At 41.2% G+C, this 22,579-nt stretch overlaps 1 protein-coding gene across 3 annotated transcripts in view; it reads left to right on the plus strand.

Annotated features, from left to right (window-relative positions):
• Positions 1–615: 615 nt before the first annotated feature.
• Positions 616–22,579, plus strand: part of rpp30 (ribonuclease P/MRP 30 subunit) — a 29,262-nt gene continuing 7,298 nt past the window's right edge. Inside the window, exons 1-11 of one of the 3 annotated variants that reach the window (XM_036133199.1) lie at positions 617–822; positions 5,083–5,138; positions 5,272–5,394; positions 5,498–5,569; positions 11,150–11,239; positions 11,317–11,433; positions 11,516–11,545; positions 17,653–17,690; positions 17,991–18,070; positions 18,198–18,289; positions 20,170–21,080. In XM_036133199.1, coding sequence (XP_035989092.1) covers positions 627–822; positions 5,083–5,138; positions 5,272–5,394; positions 5,498–5,569; positions 11,150–11,239; positions 11,317–11,433; positions 11,516–11,545; positions 17,653–17,690; positions 17,991–18,070; positions 18,198–18,289; positions 20,170–20,172 — 897 coding nt within the window. In that variant the 5' untranslated portion in view covers positions 617–626 and the 3' untranslated portion in view covers positions 20,173–21,080. Of the gene's footprint in view, positions 823–5,082; positions 5,139–5,271; positions 5,395–5,497; positions 5,570–11,149; positions 11,240–11,316; positions 11,434–11,515; positions 11,546–17,652; positions 17,691–17,990; positions 18,071–18,197; positions 18,290–20,169; positions 21,081–22,579 lie in introns of those variants that run through there. The other 2 variants (XM_036133198.1, XM_036133197.1) reach the window with 2 other exon arrangements.

The following is a 22,579-nucleotide window of genomic DNA, read 5'->3' on the forward strand; positions in this document are numbered from 1 at the left end:
TTTGTCTCCTCAACTGCATCACCTCCTCTTCAGCCTGCTGGTAAAGCTGACCAACGACCGAAGCAACAGCAATATTGCTCGTATTCCTCATTTTGCTTCTACAAAGTGCTTATTTTTTTTAAAGAAGATTCAATCGCCTCTACAACTACAACAATTACAACTCCCAAAGAAATTCCCGCTATTGCTGGTTTTATACCCACAGTTCTGTAATTATTTTAGATATTTTTAATACTTTTTAGAAATTAATTTAAATAAAAAACGTTTTCAATAAGATATGATGGTGTAGTGTATAAATAGTTTTGAACGTTAAAGGAATGCTCAAGCGCTGTGGGTGTGATGACGTCACGAGTATACTTCTGTTCCAATGCACAATACGTGCTGCGTGCTCACGTTCTCGTCAAGTCCGATCTTCCTGTGTTCTTACCGAGAACAGACTTGACGAGAACGCGAGTACGGACTCGCGTTCTCGTGAATTGAGAAACGGCCATTATGTCTATGCACGCCACTGCAAACAGCCATTTCTCACCATAGACATAATATATATGTCTATGTTTCTCACTCGCTCTCTCTTCCGGTCCTTCACTCCTCCACTCCTCCCACACAAGAAGAAGACATTAGGTGGCGGTATGCATCTCCAAAGTTTGCAATCAACCAAAAAGCAGGAGAAGGAGAAGAAGATCCTCCCCCTCACCACTCGAGTTTCTACACGTTTTGTGTGGTTAGTAGCGAATTGCAACAGCATGGCTGTGTTCATGGATCTGAATGTGTTATTTTGTGCAGACAGAAACCGTATGAAGAGCCTCATTGAGACAGCCGCTCACTGTGAGTCCACTTTTAATCATTCTGTTTCGTGTTCTGTCTGTGAGTCCACCTTAAACCAGGTTAAATAACACTCGGATACAGGTGTAATCACATGCTACATTTGGTTAAAGCTGTCTCGTTATTTTGAAGCATATGTTGGTGGTTATTGAATTATATTTAATGATTTATATCAAGTTTTAACGTATCTTGTATAAGAGCAATATATGTTTTATAGATTAGAAAGAAACAACGCATTTTACGAACCGTGTATTACGTTTCAGTGTTTTTTTCAGGCAACGACACGGCCTGACCCAAAATAAATTTTGCGACACATCTATCTATCTATCTATCTATCTATCTATCTATCTATCTATCTATCTATCTATCTATCTATCTATCTATCTATCTATATACATAGTGTGCGATTTGCAAAAAAAAAGAAAAAAACAGAGGGGGGTTCATTTCAGGTGCTCCTTCAGGTAGCTAGCTAGGTCCAGTAGGTTAGACTATTTTTAAACTTGCGCAATCTACTGTCGGGACACGGGAGTGGGTATGAGTTTACTTTAACCGCTTTGAGCAGAAAACGTAATAATAATCTTTAAAAACAAACAATTTTTTTTATTTACAAACGTGAAGGACACAAGACATGTATTAATATAAATAAAAAAAAAATCCATAATATTCAGGGGTTAAAGCAAAAATAATCAATTTGACTGAAAATTTTTCTAGTCAGCCCATATATTCCCGGGCTGTGGACATCATGCCACCTTAGTAACCTCATTTGCTTATTGTCCACTTTAACCAAATCTGGTAGTTCCATTGACAATTCCTGTATCTCTCCCACCTTCCAGCTTCAGAGCCTTGGTGTCATCCTGGACAGCCCTCTCCATCCTCTCCTTCACTTTCCATATCCATAACATCACCTGGTTAACATTCATATTTGCAGCATCAAGCAAGTTCTTCCTTCGCACTTTTGCCAAACTGGTCCACAGTCCACTCACCTTTCCACTTTACAATTTCAAATCCCTCCATAAACTGCAGCTAATTCAAAAGACAGCAGATTGCATCATTACATCATCTTCTTCACACCTGTGCATTAACTCCACTGTCACATTCGATTTAAATCAATCCTATGATAATACAAGGCCAACAACAGCCATGGCCAAAGAGGGACACATAACCAACACTATGATGACATTATACATTTTAATTTGACACAGATCGCATGTTACAATAATCAGTCTCTACTTTGCCCGTTATTGCTCACCAATTAATTCACAACTTACGAGTTCATAAAAAGGCATTAACTTTTTTGAAGTTTATAAAAACGGTTATATTTTAGCCCAGTGACCTGTCCAGGATGGACTCTGTGTCCCCACCTCTCGCTCATTGACTGCTGGAGAGTCAAGCCGCGTTTCCCCATCAGATAGGGCATGCCGTAACACCTGTACAGAAAAGCAGGAATAGAAAATCCATTGATGGGAGGTTACATTTTTAAAAAGTTTAGTAAAATTTAGGGCTGTCAAAATAACGCGTTAATTTCGATTAATAAAAAAAAAAACGGATTAAAAAAAATAATGCAAATTAATCAATGTAGTATAGGGTAGTTCACTGCCATTGTTTTCATCCAGGTTTTTCGCGCCTGCGCGAAAAACCCGGAAGGCACCTGGAACCTGGAAGGCAGAAGGCGAGCACAGTGGCAGACGCAAACAGAGCAAACGACGAGTTCTCGACGTATTTTTCTTCTTTAGATAACGTATCACAAGATCATTTTAAGAGTAAGTTGATGGTTGATGGTATCAGATTGCCAGATACCATCCAGATACTGTCCAGATAGCGAGTCTGTGAATGCTGGCCAAACGATTTAGTCCGGCCCGGTGGCCAAATGCATTATCATTATTCAACGGCTGTATCTCCTCGCTGCATTGACAGATCTGCACTAGATTTTTTGTGAGTCGTGGGCGAGCGCTGCCCAACGCGTTCGTGTGTATTGCCCGGTGGACGGGCGGGGAAAATGCGTGACAGCTTCTGCGGTGGCTGGCGGCCGGAGGTGCACGAACCCCTGCGGTGGCAAATAGGCCAGAGCGGCGCTTGGCTGCAGGGCCGATCGACGCCGCTTGCGGCTTTAATAATTTAAGCATAACAATGACCAGTGCAAAATTAAGTTGTATTTACCGGAGATGAAGTGTAGACTGCAAATTCTGTCTGGGTATGATGGCTCCCACAGTCCATTGGGATTGTCTGCCTGTGCTCTTTTCATTGAAATTATCCATTTCTTTCGTCTTTCTTCGTCCTTAGGTAAACGAAAGAAACGTACATCCAACGATTTGGAATGCCTCTGTGTGCAACCGGGAGCACAACAAGTCGTAGGCATTGACGCCTGTCCAAAACCTGAGATTATAACAAGTTACATGGCTTACTAAAAAAATCAAGTTACAGCAATAATTTCTGATAGATTACTTAGTTTAGATAAAACTGATTTAGCCCGATCAGATTTAGCACTTTACCATAGTCAGAGACCCACAAGATTAATAAAAGAACTACACAGAATGAAAGCAATAATTTATTTTGTATCAAATTTGGACATATCCAGCTCTAATTTTTCTATTCATATATTTTAGTTTCCATTTAGATATTCTCCCCCCCAACACCGTTAGGGCTACGGCACATTTCTTCACTGAAATAACGTCACCTTTACATCAGCTGAAAATATACATATAGCCTATATGATTTAATATAAAGTGAGGTTGGCACAAATTAAACACCTACAAGACAATCTGTGTCAACTATTTTTTTTTTGTTTTAGAAGGATAGGTGAACAATGCTGGCAAAAAAAATTAACATCAGTTTTTTCAATAACTAACACCATCCCATCATTAATTAATGCTTTGGTTGAGTACTGTTAAAACATAAAAAACTTGTAACTTAACCTTACCTGATTAAACTGTATTTCATAATTCATCATGATTTGCTGTTATGTCCTTTCAATGCCTTTCGTAATCAATGTGCCTCCCCCCTGTGTTGAATGAGTGAAGTGTGAGAAAACGGCTTGCATTCTCTGTCAGATAACTCTATCACGCACGCATAGATTTTCTTTCAGCCATTCTCTGCCGCTAACTCGCTTTTTCCGCTGCCAAACCATTGTTTGTTATGGTTTAAACGAAAACGCTCAGTTTGACAGAGTGAGGTAGAACTACTCAGAGTAGCAGCTTTCTGCTCATGGTAGATCAGCCATTTTTTCTAAAACGGGGCCCAGAACGAAGACGGACATCTCAACCTGCCCAACTATAAAGGCGTCTGCCCCACCCATCAATCAGTGGTGCGCTCCTATCAGCACCTGCCGTTCACAGACCAGGGCCTTGGAACACAAACAAATAACTTTATTATTTTGTTTACAGTTCAGCTTGGATTTTATTTACTGTACAGCATAGATTTGCTGTGCGCGCTGAATCCAGAGGCAGTGCACGATTGCGCACCTGCACAGCTTAGACGGAACATTGGTTGAGTAATTTTAAGCTTGGTCTAGCACCAAAACTAAATGACTAATAATTGAAAGCAGATGATACTTCTTATGCCTGAAGTGTACTGCAATTCTAACCACTTTAATTGCGTAGTTTAATAATCTCTTGGTTTAGACAGACAGTTAAATACTTAACCATGGGTACTCTAGACCCCCCCCCCCTTTCAATGGGTTCGAAACAAACCATTACACTTTACACTCATCCTGTGAAGAGTAACCCATCATTTCTCTTTCAAAACGGCTCCCCCATTTCATTTAACTGTTTCATACGGCTTTAGATGAATATAGTCTTTAAACCTGTTTCATACTTAATTTTTTTTCCCTTGATAATACTAATACACACACAATTTCACTACTTACAATGTCAGATTCATTTATTAAGCATCTTGTTCTCAGCTGTCATGCGTCTAGTTTAATCCCTGTAGAAGGAAGAAAAGTTAACCAGACAGTACTCAGTGATTCTTACATTTTTATTTGTCCATTATTATTGTTTTTCTTACAGTTCTTCTGAAGCTAGGTCACAGTGTTTGTGAAAGTTTGTCACCTGGTGATCCTTAATTTCTTATATTGTTTGCACACTAAATCTTGTCCCAGCAGATTAATCATGTCAACAAAATAATACTTTTGTCAGAACCTCGAATTGGCATTTTTATCATCATTCACTGTCTACCGAGAATCTTGGTTAGGACAAAGATTCCAGTTAAAGATGTTTAGTTTTAACGGGATTAATTAAACCATGTTAAAAATGTTTGCTCCTGCAGTGGGATTCTCCACTGTTGCCATCAATTATGTATTCGAACCCAAAGCCAAGAAACAGGTAAGGTTTTCTGCTTTGTTTTCTTCAGGGGCAGTAAGGCTGCCATTTGCCTGCATCTTATTGATAGTTCATCGTCCTATGCAGGTATTAGTCACTGGTTACTAAAGTGTATGGTTTTCTTTTCCTCCTGAAGGAAGTTCCCTCCCCAATGCCGATCAGTGAACTGATTGGAAAGCTGCCTATGGTGCAGGGTCACTCTTGTCCAATCAGAGTGCTTAATAGGCTAACGGTGGTGATGTCGGAGGCCAGTCACTTTGTGAGTCTTCCATTGTAATGATCAGAGTAGCAGATCAAAGATTTTTTGATGAAGTTATGTTGTGTTTGTGGATGGGTGGGTATGTGCACTTCTGCTCTCCTAGAGGCCCAATGCTTCAGAGTATCGTCCCTTCGACCTCCTGGCTGTTCAACCTACCACAGAGAAACTCTTCCATGTAAGTTTCATGGACTCTGTTTATCTGAATTACTTCAGGATGGTGCTTATACAAACTTCAAGACCTCTCTGTTTTTTACTCATGTGGGGTCTCATTTATAAAATTGCATAGTATCTGTACTAAAGGTTTGCATATGCCCAAAAGCCGAAAGTGGCATAAGCCAAAAAAATCCTGATTTATAAAACCCTGCATATGCATAAAATCATATTAAATCACTCCATATGAATGATTGCATAATTTGTTTTTATACAATGCTGTGAAATTCATAATTTTAACACATACAAACATTAATAAAATGTTATTTATATAGTGCAAATTCATGATACATGTCATCTTAAGGAACTTTACAAAGTCAAATTCAATCAAATTATACATATTGGTCAAAAAGTTTCACATTTAAGGAAACCCAGTAGATTCCATCAAGTCTTGACGAGCAACATTCACTCCTCCATGAAAGAGCGTAGAGCCATAGTGGACAGTTGTCTGCATTGTTGATAACTTTGCAGCAATCCCTTATACTGAGCAAGCATGAAGCGACAGTGGAGAGGAAAACTCCCCTTTAACGTGAAGGAAAAACCTCCAACAGAACCAGGCTCAGAATGAACGGTCATCTGCCTTAACCGACTAGGGGTTAGAGAACACGGAGCTGAGACACACAAAGTACAGAAGCACACATTGATCCAAGAATCCGTTCCATGTTATATGGTAATAGCGGATGATCTGTCTTCCTTGGATGATATCGCAGCTAACAGAACGCCAGACCAGGTGTACCCAGTATGAAGAAAAAGATGACAGAACAAAAAGTTAAAAGCTGAAATAACAACAAATAATGGAAATTGGAAAACAGTAGGAGAACTAAGCAAAGTGAGAGAAATAGACCCTGATGTCCTCCAGCAGGCTAAGCCTATAGCAGCATAGTGTAGAGATAGCTCAGGGTAAGCTTCGTCAAAAAGGAAAGTTTTAAGCCTAGTCTTAAAAGTACAATGTAAAGCGTGTGTATGTGTATGTATATGTATGTGTGTGTGTGTGTGTGTGTATATATATATATATATATATATATATATATATATATATATATATATATATATATATATATATATATATATATATAAAAAATCGGATTTGGAGGCACTGATTTTCATCCTGGCCGCTTCGCACTCGGCTTCGAACCGCTCCAGTGAGAGCTGTAGATCGCGCCCTGATGAAGCCAATAGGACCACGTCATCCGCGGGTAACAGAGACACAACTCTAAGGCCACCAAAATGGATCCCCTCAACACCTTGGCTGCGCCTAGAAATTCTGTCCATAAAAGTTATGAACAGAATCGGTGACAAAGTGCAACCTTGGCGGAGTGCAACTCTCACCGGAAATGAGATGAAATGAAATGAGTCCGACTTACTGCCGGCAATGCGGACCAGACTCTGACACCGGTCATACAGAGACCTGACAGCCCTTATTAAAGGGCCCGGTACTCCATACTCCCAGGGTACCCCCCCACAGGATCCCTCGGGGGACACGGTCGAATGCCTTCTCCAGATCCACAAAGCACATGTAGACCGGTTGGGCAAACTCCCATGCCCCCTCCAGAATCCTGCTGAGGGTATAGAGCTGGTCCAGTGTTCCACGGCCAGGACAAAAACCACACTGCTCTTCCTGAATCCGAGATTCAACTATCCGACGGACCCTCCTTTCCAGAACCCCTGAATAGACCTTACCAGGGAAGCTTAAGAGTGTGATTCCTCTGTAGTTGTAACACACCCTCCGGTCTCCCTTTTTAAATAGGGGGACCACCACCCCAGTCTGCCAATCCAGAGGAACTGCCCCTGATGTCCACGTAATGCTGCAGAGCCGTGTTAACCAACACAGCCCCACAATATTCAGAGCCTTAAGGTACGCAGGGCGAATCTTATCCACCCCCGGGGCCTTGCCACCGAGGAGCTTTTTAACAACCTCAGCACCAGAGATGGGAGAACCCGACCCAGAGTCCTCAGGCTCTGCTTCCGCAATGGAAGACGTGTTGGTGGGATTAAGGAGGTCTTCGAAATATTCCGGCCACCGAAGCACAACGTCCCGAGTCGAGGTCAGCAGCACACCACCCCCACTATAAACATTGTTGGTACTGCACTGCTTCCCCCTCCTGAGACGCCGGATAGTGGACCAGAATCACTTCGAAGCCGTACGGAAGTCTTTCTCCATGGCCTCTCCGAACTCTCTCCACGCCCGAGTTTTTGCCTCGGCGACCAGCTGAGCCGCCTGCCGCTTCGACTGCCGGTACACATCAGCTGCTTCCGGAGTCACACAGGCCAAAAAAGCACGGTAGGACTCCTTCTTCAGCTTGACGGCTTCCCTCACCACTAGTGTCCACCAGCTGGTTCGAGGGTTGCCGCCGCGACATGCACCGACAACCTTGCGGCCACAGCTCCGACTAGCTGCCTCAACAATAGAGGCGCGGAACATGGTCCTTTCAGACTCAATGTCCCCCGCCTCCCTCGGGACGTGTTCAAAGCTCTCCTGGAGGTAGGAGTTAAAGCTCTGTCTCACAGGGGACTCTGCCAGATGTTCCCAGCAAACCCTCACAATACATATCCATGTGTTTTTTCCCTGCCATTCACTATATGCACGTGCGAAAGCAGCAACAAAAAAATGCGTGTTAACGTCAAATAAACATGCAAGCATATCGAGGTTTTTTTATTATTTATTTATTTTTTTTATTTTATTTTTGATAAAAATAAAAGGCGGCCATTACTGCCCAAATATGGGCAGTGATGGCCGCCTGACATATCCTGTGACGTCTTTGTGCTGTTAGGCACTTCGCTATACCAGCTAAATCAACAGCTGTTGTACACAGCTGCGATTAACAACAATTATTTCGGATTTCCAGAGGACTTCACCATTGAAATTCGCGAGAGCTATTGCTGAAGCAACAATGCCCACGTGCATGGCAGTTGAATGTAACAATACATCGGGTAAAAGTAAAAAAAAACATTAGTTTTTTTCACTTTTTCCCATTCATGATCCACCGTGTTCTTTTGTTGGAAGACCTACTTGTACAGAGAGGATTTGCCATTGTGCTTCTAGCCAGAGAGAAACAACGTCACATGCAGCCAACATTTCGAAGAACAATGTTTTGAACATGACATGAGAGCGAGGATTTTTGGTAGGTTATTCTTTTTTTTAAATGTAGAATTTGCTGAAACATTTGTTTACGACCAGAGCGGCGCAGGGATATGACACACTTAGAAAGCATGCTCACTGCTGCGAAGACCACTTTATTTTATGCAACTTTGGTCTTATTTTTTCTAAATTCGCTTGTAAATTTCTGAAAGTGAAGTCGATTGTTTGGGGTCTAAACTAAGTGACGCCGAAATATCCCTCCGCGTCGTAACGCGCTGCGGCTCATCCTGGCAGAAGCAGAGTAAACTCAGAAAGAGCCGCTCTGCCCGTATCTTCTGCAGTTTACGGTTGCAATAACTGATAACTGCTGAAAGTAGATTAGGCGGTGCAGGTCACCATTTTGAGCAGAGATTGGTTCTAAAGATGAGTTTTATACACATCTTCTAACATTGCAGAACCTAACCCATAAACCGTACTTTAGTGCTTATTTGTTGTCTTTTTATGTCTCTAAAATGTAAAATTAGTATTAATTTAAATCCATCCATCCATCCATTTTCCAAACCGCTTAGTCCCTCATGGGGTCGCGGGGGTTGCTGGTGCCTATCTCCAGCGTTCACTGGGCGAGAGGCGGGGTACACCCTGGACACACACACTCACACCTAAGGACAATTTGGAGAAGCCAATTCACCTAACAGTCATGTTTTTGGACTCTGGGAGGAAGCCGGAGTACCCGGAGAGAACCCACGCATGCACAGGGAGAACATGCAAACTCCATGCAGACCCAGGGGTGTACTCGAACCCAGGACCTTCTTGCTGCAAGGCAACAGCGCTACCCACTGTGCAGCCCATTAATTTATTAATTTAAATGTAAATGCTTAATAGCATGTCTCTTTGTTTAAGGGGTTAAAAAAATATTTTGGCATGAAAACGGATATTTATTTACAAGGGGACAAATAGGGCATTGGGACTTGCTCTACAGCCGATACCGCACAGTGACGTCACAAACTGGCAGGTGGCAGTACTGTTCTTCTCCAAGATGGCTGCCCCCATAAAAGGACCTTCAAATGAAAATTACTTTTAATTAAAAAAGCTTATCATTTATTGAACAGTATATAATAATTTTATATTTAAAGTACTTTCAGCAGTTTGAATTCTGATTTTGACTGGACTTTCCTTTAAATTAAGTAATCTGCATGCATTTGTGCATGACTGCCTTCCTTTTATGAAACCAGTTTGATCAGGGTGTATTATGAGAGGTGTGACTTTATCTAATCACTTTGCAAGAGCATTACAAATTATTTTGATATCAACGTTAATAAGGGATTTGGTACAATAGCTGGTAGGAAACACAGGATCTTTGCCTGGTTTAAGCTGGAGACTAATTGTGGCAAAATTTATATTTGCTGGGAATCTGCCATTTTCCTGAGTTGCCTGCAAAGTCAGTCCAATTCCTGAATCTTTTTCTATCTAGTTCTCCAGGTTTTTTTTTTTTTTTTTTTTTTTTTTTTTTTTGTGGGGTTATGTTTTATTTATTAGGGCTAAAGAAACAGGAGCATGATCACTGACAGCAATAGGATGTGTTACAGCATCTGAAAAGTCAGACAGCAGCGAGCTGCTGATTAAGAATATGTCTAAAGTTTATTACACTGAAGTTTATTTATACAAATAAACTTTAGCGTTTATTCAGTGTTGCAATGTGAACCCGGGGTAGTTTAGGAGAAACATTAAAGGCATCTGCACACTTAGTTGTACTGGGCTCCGTGCAGACAGGCAGTGGGGTTTTGGGGTTTGGGTGATGAGACACTTGACCTGCCTCCCTGTGTTTATATATTCACAATAAGATATCACCATTGTGCTTTTAACTGCATCATTTAAGATACTCTATATACCATCTTTTGGTATTAGTGCATAAGAAAGGTTATTTTAAAAAAGAAAAACAAAAAAGAAAACGCTTAGCCTGGTGTGTGGGCAGGTAAAGCCTGGAGGCCCACCAGGCCTATAATATAATTGTGAAATCCCTGAAAAGTATACATTAGGTGTTGCCACTGAGAACTGTTGTCCATCCAGCTGTCTAACTGTATTGAGAGTTCTGAATGTATGACACTTGAAATATTTTATCCTACCTAATGCATTCTTAAAGCTCTTACACTTGCAATTTTGCACACACTGATATTATAATGGTTGTGAATCAATACTTTGTGCAGTTCCAATAAAAATGTTCACTTAGTGATGGCATTTGGCAATGAGGATCTTTTGTCTGTGTTTTTCTGACTTGAGCCATTCTTAATGATACTTCTTCTCAACCTGCGTGTAGTGGTGGTATTCAGAAACTTCTGTTACCATTGCAGTCTTAAAATGTCACAATTCTTTAGAATTTGGAGTCTTTATAATGTTTCTGTGCTTTGTCCCTCAGGCTCCACTCTTGAGTTTAGAGTATTCTGATAATTTGTGTGTGTCTGTGGTCAGGCAGCCTGCATGCTGTGTGACGTTGACATCATCTGCATCTTGGTGACAGAGAGACTTCCATTCTTCTTCAAGAGAGCACCCATCAATGGGGTGATTCCCTCATTCAAATCTTGTTTACTTGCTTGATTGTTTTTCAGTGTTTTATCTGTGCCTGTCTTTCTGTGTAGTCCATTGACAGAGGTGTGGTGTTTGAGGTGTCATATGCTTCAGCACTAAGAGACATCACCATGAGACGTTATACCATTACCAACGCTGTTTGTTTGATGGAGAGTTGCAAAGGAAAGGTTTGTGGCCATTCTTATGATGCTACCAGCATCAACCAGCATCACTTCATACATGACACGTTAAAACTTGTTTCTGTTTCAGAATGTCATCCTTTCAAGTGCAGCTGAGAAGGTCAGTAATCAATTAATTATTAATCCTACAGATAATTTTTTATGTAAGAAGGTCTATATGTGGATGACAAGCCAGTCAGACAGAAAGTGATGTGTTAACACAACTCTTTAACTCTGGTTAACACTATTCAATTCAATTCAATTTTATTTATATAGCGCCAATTCATGAAACATGTCATCTCGAGGTACTTTACAAAGTCAAAATCAATCATATTATACAGATTGGTCAAAAATGTCTTGTATAAGGGAACCAGTTGATTGCTTCAAAGTCCCGACAAGCAGCATTCACTCCTGGAGAAGCGTAGAGCTACAGGGAGAGTCGTCTGCATTGTCCATGGCTTTGCAGCAATCCCTCGTACTGAGCAAGCATGAAGCGACAGTGGAAAGAAAAATCACCCATTAGCGGGAAGGAAAAACCTCCAGCAGAACCGGGCTCAGTATGAACGGTCATCTGCCTCGACCGACGGGGGGTTACAGTAGACAGAGCAGATACACAACAACAGAGACAAACAAGCACAGAAGCAAACATTGATCCAGTAATCTGTTCTACATTAGATGGTAATAGCGGGTGATCTGTCTTCTCTGGATGATGTCTCAGATAACAGAAAGCCAGACCAGATGTACCTACTATGAAGAAAAAAGAGAGAGAACAAAAAGTTATAAGCAGAAATGATGACAAGCAAAGCATAATTGAAGAACAGTAGAACTCGATAGAGTGAGAAAAATAAATTCTGATGTCCTCCAGTAGCCTAAGCCCATAGAAGCACATCCCTATAGGTAGGTCAGGGCAAAATAAGCCACTCTAGTTATAAGCTTTGTCAAAAAGGAAAGTTTTAAGATTAGTCTTAAAAGTAGACAGGGTGTCTGCCTCACGGACCAAAATTGGGAGTTGGTTACACAGGAGAGGAGCCTGATAGCTAAAGGATCTGCCTATGATTTGTTCCTTTCAGATCAGTTTTTGATCTGTTTAGTTTTGGCCTTGGGAAAGACACCGTCTCAGTGGGGTAATGGGTGGGGTAACAGTACAGAAGCTGCAGAGAGGTGTGTTAAACTACGGCTCTGCTTCCTGGTCTTGACCCTGGGTTGTCAGCAGGAGAACTAATAAATCTGGCCAGTTTCCTTTGAAAGTAGAGCTGCACCATCCAAAGTGGGAATTGATGCCGTCTCTTCCGATCAGACCAGGTTTTCCCCAGAAGGTTCGGCAGTTATCAATGTAGCCCATGTCGTTTTCAGGACACCACCTAGACAACTAGCGGTTGAATGATGACATGCGGCTAAACATGTAATCACTGGTCAGATCAGGCAGGGGACCAGAGAAAATTACGGAGTCCGACATTGTTTTAGCAAACTCACACACCGAAGCATGAAGATGACTGATGTTAAGACTTTAAAGTACACCTATTTACAAAGAGTAAGTTGCAGTGGTGTCAGCTGACATCAAGCTGATGAAATACTGGCTGAACGTTTTGCTGTGATCAGACTTGAGCTGGGGTTGAAATTCAGCCTTGTTAATAACGGCACCAGTGATAAACATTATATAATTCACAGGGTTAGAACACAAATGTAATACAAGAATTACAAGTACAAAAATACAAGGAAAGTGTTATACACAAACACAGTGAGTGAATTACTTAACTTATTTGGCATTTCATATTCCTAGATGATAGTGTGCAAGCAGGTAGTAACATTAAGGCAATTGTAATGTATGATGGGCTAGTAACAGTGGGGTGATTTTAAAGTATTGGACTGCAGTCTCCTATCAGTGGGTGATTGCCCTCATAGCTCTTGGGAAGAAGCTTTTTCTAAGTTAATTTGTTTTGGCTTTGAGGCTTCTGAAGCATTTACCTGACATGGAGATGCATCTGGCCCTTCTTTGGACTCGTTCTGCATAAATCAAGTCTGTATCCTGTAGACGGCATCCCACAATCCCCTGTGCTGTTCTCACCACCCATGCTAAGTCCTTCCTCTTCTGAATTGTGCAGCTCCCATACCATACAGTTATGCTTAGACCTATAGAAGTTCTTTAGCAGTTTAGTAGGAAGTCCAGACCTTTTCAGTTTCCTGAGGAATCAGATCTGTTCTAGGACCTTTTTCACCAGGTGGGAGGTGTTCGCAGTCCAGGAGAGGTCAGAGAAGATGTGAATGCCCAGGAACCTAATACGACCCATGCGCTCCGCCACCTTACCCTGTATGTAGGGGGGAGCATGTTCAGTCCTCCTGGACCTCCTGTAGTCTATTATTACCTCCTTTGTCTTACTGCCTATTCGGGAACCGGAAGTTGTCACAAGCTGATAGCCATTTAGCCAGGGGATTTTCGGCGCTAACTTTAATATCTATGGCTTTATTTTAGCGATAATGATTGGAACGGATAACACATACATCAATATCCCATAAATGTATGAAACCCTTGTGGAGATAACGTTTGTTATAAACATAAAAACACACTCGAATCACATCCGCAATGACATAGTATCAGAATGCTAGCATGAGCTACGTCCGTTAGCTCTTTGTATTTAAAAACTATGTAACCGCATCGCACCAGCTTTCCAGACAAACCCTTTAACTCTCCCTGCCTCAAGCCTGCCAGACCTGTCAGTGCCTTGTGTGAGATCGGGGAAAACAGAGGATACGTTGGTTCTTAGCAGCGGGTTAAGCTTGCGGCTCTGCGGCCTAGCAGCAGCAAACATGTGGCCATGAGCTAGCCAAAACGTGGTCGAAGGAGAGGCCTGGCCCTAGGATCTTCATCGGTCTCTGACCCAGTTGCATTCAAGTCCCTGGCATGCAGCAGGCGATTTCAGCTCCCTTTTCCTCTCAGCTTGGGAAATGGGCAAAGGAGGCCGATCCGTGCCGGTTCAAGTCACCTTTCCTGTAACAGCTGACAAACATAAACAAAGCTGTTTCTGCATCCTTTACTTCTAGGCTGATTGCGCAGAAGTCAGCGCAACTTAGCTTTGTTCCAGCAGTTCCTCTGATGCCAGGGAGGTCCTCCACTCCGCAGAGGACTAGAATTTCCCCCTTTTTCGCTCCATTGAAGGGAGGGCAGATGAGTTTCACAGAAGGCCTGTTCTGTGCAGCCTGTGGATTTTTGGGGGCATTGAGCCCCATGTGAGGCCTGCCTGGCTTGCTGGTCCTGGCCAGCCTCTCCCCTCCTTTTGTCTCAGGCAGGATGTGAAGACTGCGAGTCTTTGTCTGTGTGGCTCGCAGGGCAGCTAGCTGGTCCCAGCCCCCCGCGGGCCCTGTCCTCCAGTGCAGACCCAGGAAAGAAGAATGGGCTTCAATCTGAGGAATGGTCCAGGCTCACGGCAGGAACCCTGCCGAGAGAGGCCGTCCCAGCATGGAAGCGTGAAACTCTCTTTCTCACAACCCCCTTCTAAGTTGTTCTCCGGCTACATGCCCAGAATTCAATCTGACATCAATTATTTCATCATGGCTTTAACATCATGGCACAACATTAGAAAAACCATAATATGAATTTATGCTCCGCCTGACAAAATTAATTCTTAAACTCAGAGAACCAGAGAAAAAGCTATAAAGTCTTTTTTCTTAAATTTTACTCTAATAGTAAGATCCTAAAAATACATTTGTTTGTTTTACCGTATTTTTCAGACCATAAGGTGCACCGGATTATAAGGCTCACTTTGAATTAACATGTCTGTATGTCTATGTCAACACATAAGGCGCACCGGATTATAAGGCGTATTAAATGTTTTTCCCAAGTGTGTAATATCACTCTGCACTTCATTAAGGAAACTAAAACTAAGTAAAATTTTCTTGAAATGAGTGTATTTTCCTTGATTTGACTAGGTAAATTGGACTATTTCACAATGGAATAAGATTTTTGCCCTTAAAACAAGAATAATTCATCTCCATCTTATTTAAAGTGCAGAATATCTAATTATCTTATTTTATGGGTAAGAAATAATCATTCCATTGCCAAATACTAGTCTTATTTAGCTGCTCAAATCAGGGAAAAATATACTAATTTCAATAAATCTTTACTTTTAGTTCTCTATTTGTACATATAGAGTACATATAGATAGAGACGGATATCTCTCTCCTGGAGTTTCAACATTACAGTCAGACAGTTTTATAGACTGCTCAGGGGACTGATCAGGTAGTGACACAGTGTACCGTAATGCTCTGAATATCCATGGAGTGGAGCAGCTTTGTTGCTTACCAAAGTCGTATTTGGTAAGCAACATTTTTGAGCACATTGTATCACATAAATCGGTCAGTAAGCACAAGTACGGTAATCTAATTATAAGGCGCACAATCAATTTTTGAGAACATTTAAATGGTAAATGGTAAATGGACTGAACTTATATAGCGCTTTTCCAGTCATGCTGACCACCCAAAGCGCTGTACACTATAGCCACATTCACCCAGTCGCTCTCACTAACGCGCACACATTTATACACCGAGACGCAGCTCGGTAGGCAACTTGGGGTTAAGTGCCTTGCCCAAGGGCACATCGACATGTGGCAAGGGGAAGCTGGAATCGAACCCACAACCTTCTGGTTGCCAGACGACTACTCAACCCATCAAGCCACAGTCGCCCAAGGATTTTAAGTGCGTCTTTTAGTCTGAAAAATACTATAATTGACAACTTTCCAAAAATATTGATTAAAATTGATTCTCTTAATCTGTTCCGTCATTCATGCACCTGTTCTGTATTCTTGCATCTTTCCAGCTCTTCATTCCTCTGAAGAAACTAATTTAATTTTTCTGGGCAAAGAATATTAAATAAAACTTTTTACAACACAGTCTGCCATCAGTGCATTTTTACTATTAAACCCGTTCTTTGGAGAAAAAGATTTTTAACTAGTTGTTCTGGACTCTGGGCTCTCATCCTTTGTCCAGGATTAGTATTTCAGTTATTAAGAACTGTATAAATAAAAATGATGTTTATGTACTACTTTGAGTAAAACTGTATTCATGTTTAGCTTATATAATATCAAATGGTACATGTATTATTCAGGAAGATATAACAGTTAACTAATGGTCCATTTGGGATTGGGAAGATTTTTCTTAATAATTCAACAACCCAAAGCTGCAAGTTGACAGTCACCACAGAAAATACTGACCTTTACACTCACTACTATGTCCTACTGGCACCAGGAGATTTGTTATATTTTATTAAGCAACACTTTTTTTCTGTCCCGTTGACTGTGAATGAGAAACACAGATCTGAAGGACCTTTTTAATGTGTTTAGCTACTTTAGGAATAAATGCCTTAAGTTTCACTGAACTAAGCACCATAAAGCTAATTTGAACAAACTTTAGGGCCCAGTTTAGCTCAATACTATTGGTCTAGGGACCAGATATTTTCACATCTTGATAAAAATCCAGCTGTAAGCTCCCAGGGAGGGTTCCTATTGCTGTCATAGCGAGAGCTTTTAGATTTATCTGTAGCTCAGGTGAAAATCCTTCTGCTCTCTGTTCCTTATAATGATGCTCATGTGGGTAAACCTCCACTTCACAACTTGCTGGGTGAATAAAGTGGCTACAGTCAGCTAACAAGCAACCCATTCTTAGTCAGCATTCAGGTCTTATTGCTAACTTCAACCTGGGGAAGTTGCTGTGCGCGACTCGCAGCAGTCAGTGAAACTTCTTGGCTAAACGGGACTCTGAAATAACCCGGGTCCACTATCGTAGCCCCATTTGATTAATGAACGAGGCAGATCAACAGCTCTCAACTGAAGTCATTCTGGCTTTTCAGGATCACAAACGAACCCGCAAGTCCGCTCTGCTCTCCTCTCCCCTTCTTCTCGTTGTCTCGTGTCTTCGTACTGTTTGTTTTCACATGGTTTGCCATCTTCTTGGGTCCTTTCTGCACATGCACAGCAAGATGGGCTGATCCAATGTAGTGGAAACTGAAGGGGTCAGCTGCAGACTACATATTGCAATATGTATTCTGATTTGCCCCTGAACTAAACCAAGTAGATTTTTTAAAATATTGGCTATCATCTAATAACACTTGTTACCGCTCCATTCCAGATATTAACTGCTTATTTTCTTAGCTAAATGAATGTGTCTATTTATTTCTTGTTAAACATCAAAGTCTGGTCCTCTGGGGCGACTCTTACTTTGTATTTGTATTGTTTATAGGCGTTGGAACTTAGAGGACCATATGACATCGTCAACCTGTATCCTTCCATCACTGATGGTAAAACTATGACAGAGCCTTCCCACTTTGAATGAAAAACGCTAAAGCTGCTGCATAACCAAAGCTTTAGAAAATGACACCAGTTTGTGCTGCAGGAACAAAAGGGTGAGAGAGACAGAATTTTGGCAATACTTTATATTTCTGCGATAGTGCCCCTGTAGTACCATGCAATGTTTTTTCTGTAAAATAGTGTAGTACTCGTAAAGTGTGTAACTGTGTAGTGCTCTCTGTAATAAAATTACATTATAATACAGTGTGTTGTTCCTGACAAATTTCTCAGTGGGTTGCTGTTTGGTCTGTCAGATACTGACTCTAAAGAGGCAGTCACTTCCACCTGCAGAGCCGTTTTATTGCATGCAGGTAAATGATAATGAAGTCCTACAGCTGTGAAATCTTGTTGGTTTACATGGTTTACTTCATTCTGTGCTTACTTATTAATCTGGAGTCTGTTGTTATATCATGTTTTTACCTTGTTCATTGTGCTTAGAAGCCAGGAAGACAGCTAGTGGCATTGTATACACCATGAAGAGTCAGCAGGAGGTACTGCGGGACACTGCAGACAGTAAGTTAAATCTATATTACAGTTTTTCTCAAATGCTAAAACACATTTCACAAATGTTTCGTCCATGTTCTCCAATGTCTAAACACAACACCCTTTTCTAAAGCTACATAAACACAACCACACCTTCTCCCTTCAAAACTAAAACTTTCACACCCAAAGAGCAGCTCGAAGCTTTCAAAAATGTAAACACTATACACATCATTACACACTACAGCAAAACAATTGAAAACACAATGCTCAATTTGTGAGAAGGTTCTTTGTTTCTTTACTGCCAATGCATATTTTTAGAAACTTTACAATTCTGGATCTTCTTAGAGTTCTGCAGAGGATTGGGCATTTAGATTTGTGAGTTTCATTTGAAGTGTATAAATCTATAGTAAATTCTGTACACTACTGTAACACAACTCACTGCAAAAGCAGAATCTATTGCACACAACAGTACTCTTGAAAACATGATCAGGGTGTGAAGTTTTTTTTTATTCATTTTACAGTATTTACACCACAATCACTGTGCGGCATCATGTCGCTGAGCTGCATCAGGCCACATCACCTCATCCACATCACAGGCTATATTGTCTCTTGCCAGGCAACTGTAATATCCTCTGTGAAAATGTGAAAGTGCACAGGTGTTCAGAACAACAGTCAATCAGGTAGCATATTACTGTATTGTCCAGAAGTAATGTAGGCCACTGAGCAACACAGTATGTTTACTAACTGTACTGTGAACATGGATGTATACTTACTTGCACATACTCGTAATGTAGGTCTTTGTGTCGTGCAGAGTTTCGCTCAAAGGGAACCCTATAGACTTGTTTCATCCGCATCTTTTGGCGCCGGAGAACTCGGTCTATTGTGGCCAAGCTGACATCATCAATGCCCTCAAAGTTCACATTATCGTCAATGACTTTGTCTCTGATCTCCCGGAGTCTGATGAGGTTGTTCTCACAAACCATATCCACAATGGGGGTTTCTTGTGCTGCTGTAAATATGGCAACCCGCCCACCTCTATGTGGCATTCTTTCAACTCTAAAGAAAGAAACGTGTCGTCAATTGACATGTTTTACAATACAGTAACAACTGATTTGAAACTGTAATAGACTACTTTCACAGGCTTGTAAAATTGTATTGTGACAAAGAAAGCAATAGAGTACAATACCTGTTGTGTTGTCTGAATGCCCTGATAATGGTGGCCACGGTGAACCTACTCAGGTTTGGACAGACTCTTAGTCCTGCTTCAGCCATTGTCATGCCATGGACAATGACATGGTCAATGACTGTTGCTCACATCTCGTCAGTAATGATGGTACGAGGTTGTCTTGCTCTCCCTCCTGGACCTTCTCTCCCTTGTTGGACTGCTCCTCTTCCACCATGGCCTGCTCCTCTTCCTCCTTGGCCTGCTCCTCTTCCTCCTTGGCCTGCTCCTCTTACTCCTTGGCCAGCTCTTCTCCCTCCTCTGACACGATTACCTCTTCCCCTGACTCTGCCTTCATCCATTGTGTTTGTTTGGAATCTTCAGCAAACTGTGCACTCTGAACTTGCTTTTATACATGTGGTCACAGCATTAGCAACAGGTGTTTTCAATTTTGAGTCGTTGTGTGTAATGAATGACGCCAGGTGTGTTCATTTTGTTCAAATAATGCTGACTGTGGCAAGCATTTTGCATCACATGAGCTTTCATTTGAGAATATGAGCAGAGTTCTTTTGCAACTTGTGTTTTAGCAAGGAAAAATGTGTTAAGATTTATGTGAATGGAGGATTGTGTTTTGTGAATTGTGTCTTCATGTGAAATGTGTTTATGATATTGGAAAATGACGGCTAGATTTAGTAAATGTGTTTAGACAACTGGTCATTTGGTTTAGAGGATTGGCTTTTGTGTTTTAGCATTTGAGAAAAACTGTAATGAATAAGATAGGAAGCAACATCAACTGTGAGCTGCAAAACTTTGATTTAGTAGAACCTCAGATGTTCATAAGGTCAACAGTGTTAACCTCTAGAAATTTGGCCTGGGAGGGGGGTGGTGATGAACATTAACACAGTGCTGCTTGTTTTTAGGGGAGTTGCAAGGATTTTCCACTGCACCTGTCTTGGAGCAGTTCAGTGCATCAGCTCAGTGTCACATAGAAAACAGTTCAATGTGAAGACTTCTTTTTGCCGAGCAGTTAATAGTATGACGCCTACGTACATGCTCGTAAAAGACAGAAATAGATCAGGATATGATCTGCCGCTATTTGGAAAGGCAAATTTTAGAACTGTAAGGGAAATTTAAATGTATATAGCCAGCTGGATAACTCAGTTTGTAGGGTATCCGACTCCCATGATCTAGGTTCGTATCCCGCATGGGATATACAGTCAGGCCCAGAAATATTTGGACAGTAACAAGTTTTGTTATTGTAGCTGTTTATAAAAACATATTCAGGATACAATTATATATTTAATATGGGCTTAAAGTGCAGACTCTCTGCTGTAATTTGAGAGTATTCACATCCAAGTTGGAGCAAGGGTTTAGGAACAGCCCTTTAATATGTAGCCGCCACTTTTTCAAGGGACCAAAAGTAATTTGGCAATTGGCTCAGAAGACTGCAAAATAAATAACTAGGCTGCATGGGCTCTTTCTTCATTAACCTGTGATCAATTAAGCAGTTAAAAGGTCAGGAGTTGTATGCCGTTTGCATTTGGAAGCTGTTGCTGTGAACACACAACATGCAGAGTGAAGAACACTCTCCAGGAAGTAGGCAGGGCAGTCAAAAGTTGCCGGTCAACGGCGGCAAATCGCCGTCTATAGCAGCTCTTGCCGCCGCCTACATTTCCCCGATTATACATCCCAAAAAGTTTTTATCCGAGGTACGGCTGATTTATTTGTTGTGGTCTCTTGTCATTCACACACAACAATAAACCGTGAGAGCCGACGTGAGTTTTGAAACTGCAAAGCTTTGTCTTAAGCGGAAGATCAAACGTGAGCACCGCGTTCACAGACCAGAGTGATGCATTCGGAAGCGTCAGAAAGGTATGGTGCATTCAGGAGCATGGGACATTTCAAACCTAAAAGGAAAAAGGCATAAAATGGAATAGAACTTAACTCATACAGTAATATATTTATCCAGAAACAGTGTGGGCTTTCTTACAATACTGAATGCTCTAATTGTATTTCTGATATTATTTGATTATGCACATCTGTTAGCTTTTTATTCTGCAAAATCTATAATATTACATATAATTTTTACAGCAGCAAATTATCAAAGTTTTTCAGGGGATGCATTGTGTGTTCGTCTCTAGAATCATTGCCGATGATATATCGTGTGTGTGATGAGTGCAAGTGAAATTAAACTGAGATAAGAGATTTCAAAAGAGAGATTTGACTGAAATAAATTCAACATGTAAATTCAATTTCAAATTCCAACCCTGTATTTTTATCATAAAAATTCAACTTTGTTCGTGAAGAAATGTTACGATCGTTTTTAGAACAGAACTGTGAATAATAATAATAATAATAATAATAATAATAATAATAATAATAATAATAAGACGAATAGACCTCACCTAATCTGATCTGTTTTATGTGGTGCTAGTAATTCAAATTAAACTAATTTTATGCAATTGGAGATTACCTTACCTTGTTAAAACAAGATATGTGAAAAAATAATGTTTTAATAATAATAATAAAAAACAAAGGTTGTTTTTGAAGAATTGATCATTCACTTCTTTTTTTGCCTTTTATTAAATTTGAAACATGCACTCTGACTTTATTCTTTAAATAATCACCTGTCTTGAAAGCTTTCAAAATACATTAGGGAGACTATTTTTCAAAATTCTCCCCTCTGGGGCTCGGGCACCGGCATAAGTGCACCCTCCTGCCTGACAGTGCGTGGCCTGCTACTGTAAAAAAGTTTGACTGCCCTGAGTAGGTGTACCAGTATCTAAGTCTTCCATAAAAAGACTTGATGAGAGTAAATGCAAAGGATTCACCACAAGGTGCAAACCATTAATCAGCCTCAAAAATGAAAAATAGAAAGGTACTGATATGATCCAACAAAAGATCTCCATCCATCCATCGTCTTACGCTTATCTGGGGTCGGGTCGCGGGGGTAGCTTCAGTAGGGAGGCCCAGACGTCCCTCTACCCAGCCATTTGGGCCAGCTCCTCCGGGGGAATCCCAAGGCGCTCCCAGGCCAGCCGAGAAACAGAGTCCCTCCAGCGTCTCCTGGGTCTTCCACTGGGTCTCCTCCCGGTGGGACATGCTCGGAACACCTCACCAAGTAGGCGTCCAGGACGCATCCTAACCAGATGCCCGAGCCACCTCTACATGCTCC

The sequence above is a fragment of the Fundulus heteroclitus genome, unplaced genomic scaffold (genome assembly GCF_011125445.2).
Source record: "Fundulus heteroclitus isolate FHET01 unplaced genomic scaffold, MU-UCD_Fhet_4.1 scaffold_59, whole genome shotgun sequence".
Taxonomy (NCBI): Eukaryota; Metazoa; Chordata; class Actinopteri; order Cyprinodontiformes; family Fundulidae; genus Fundulus; species Fundulus heteroclitus.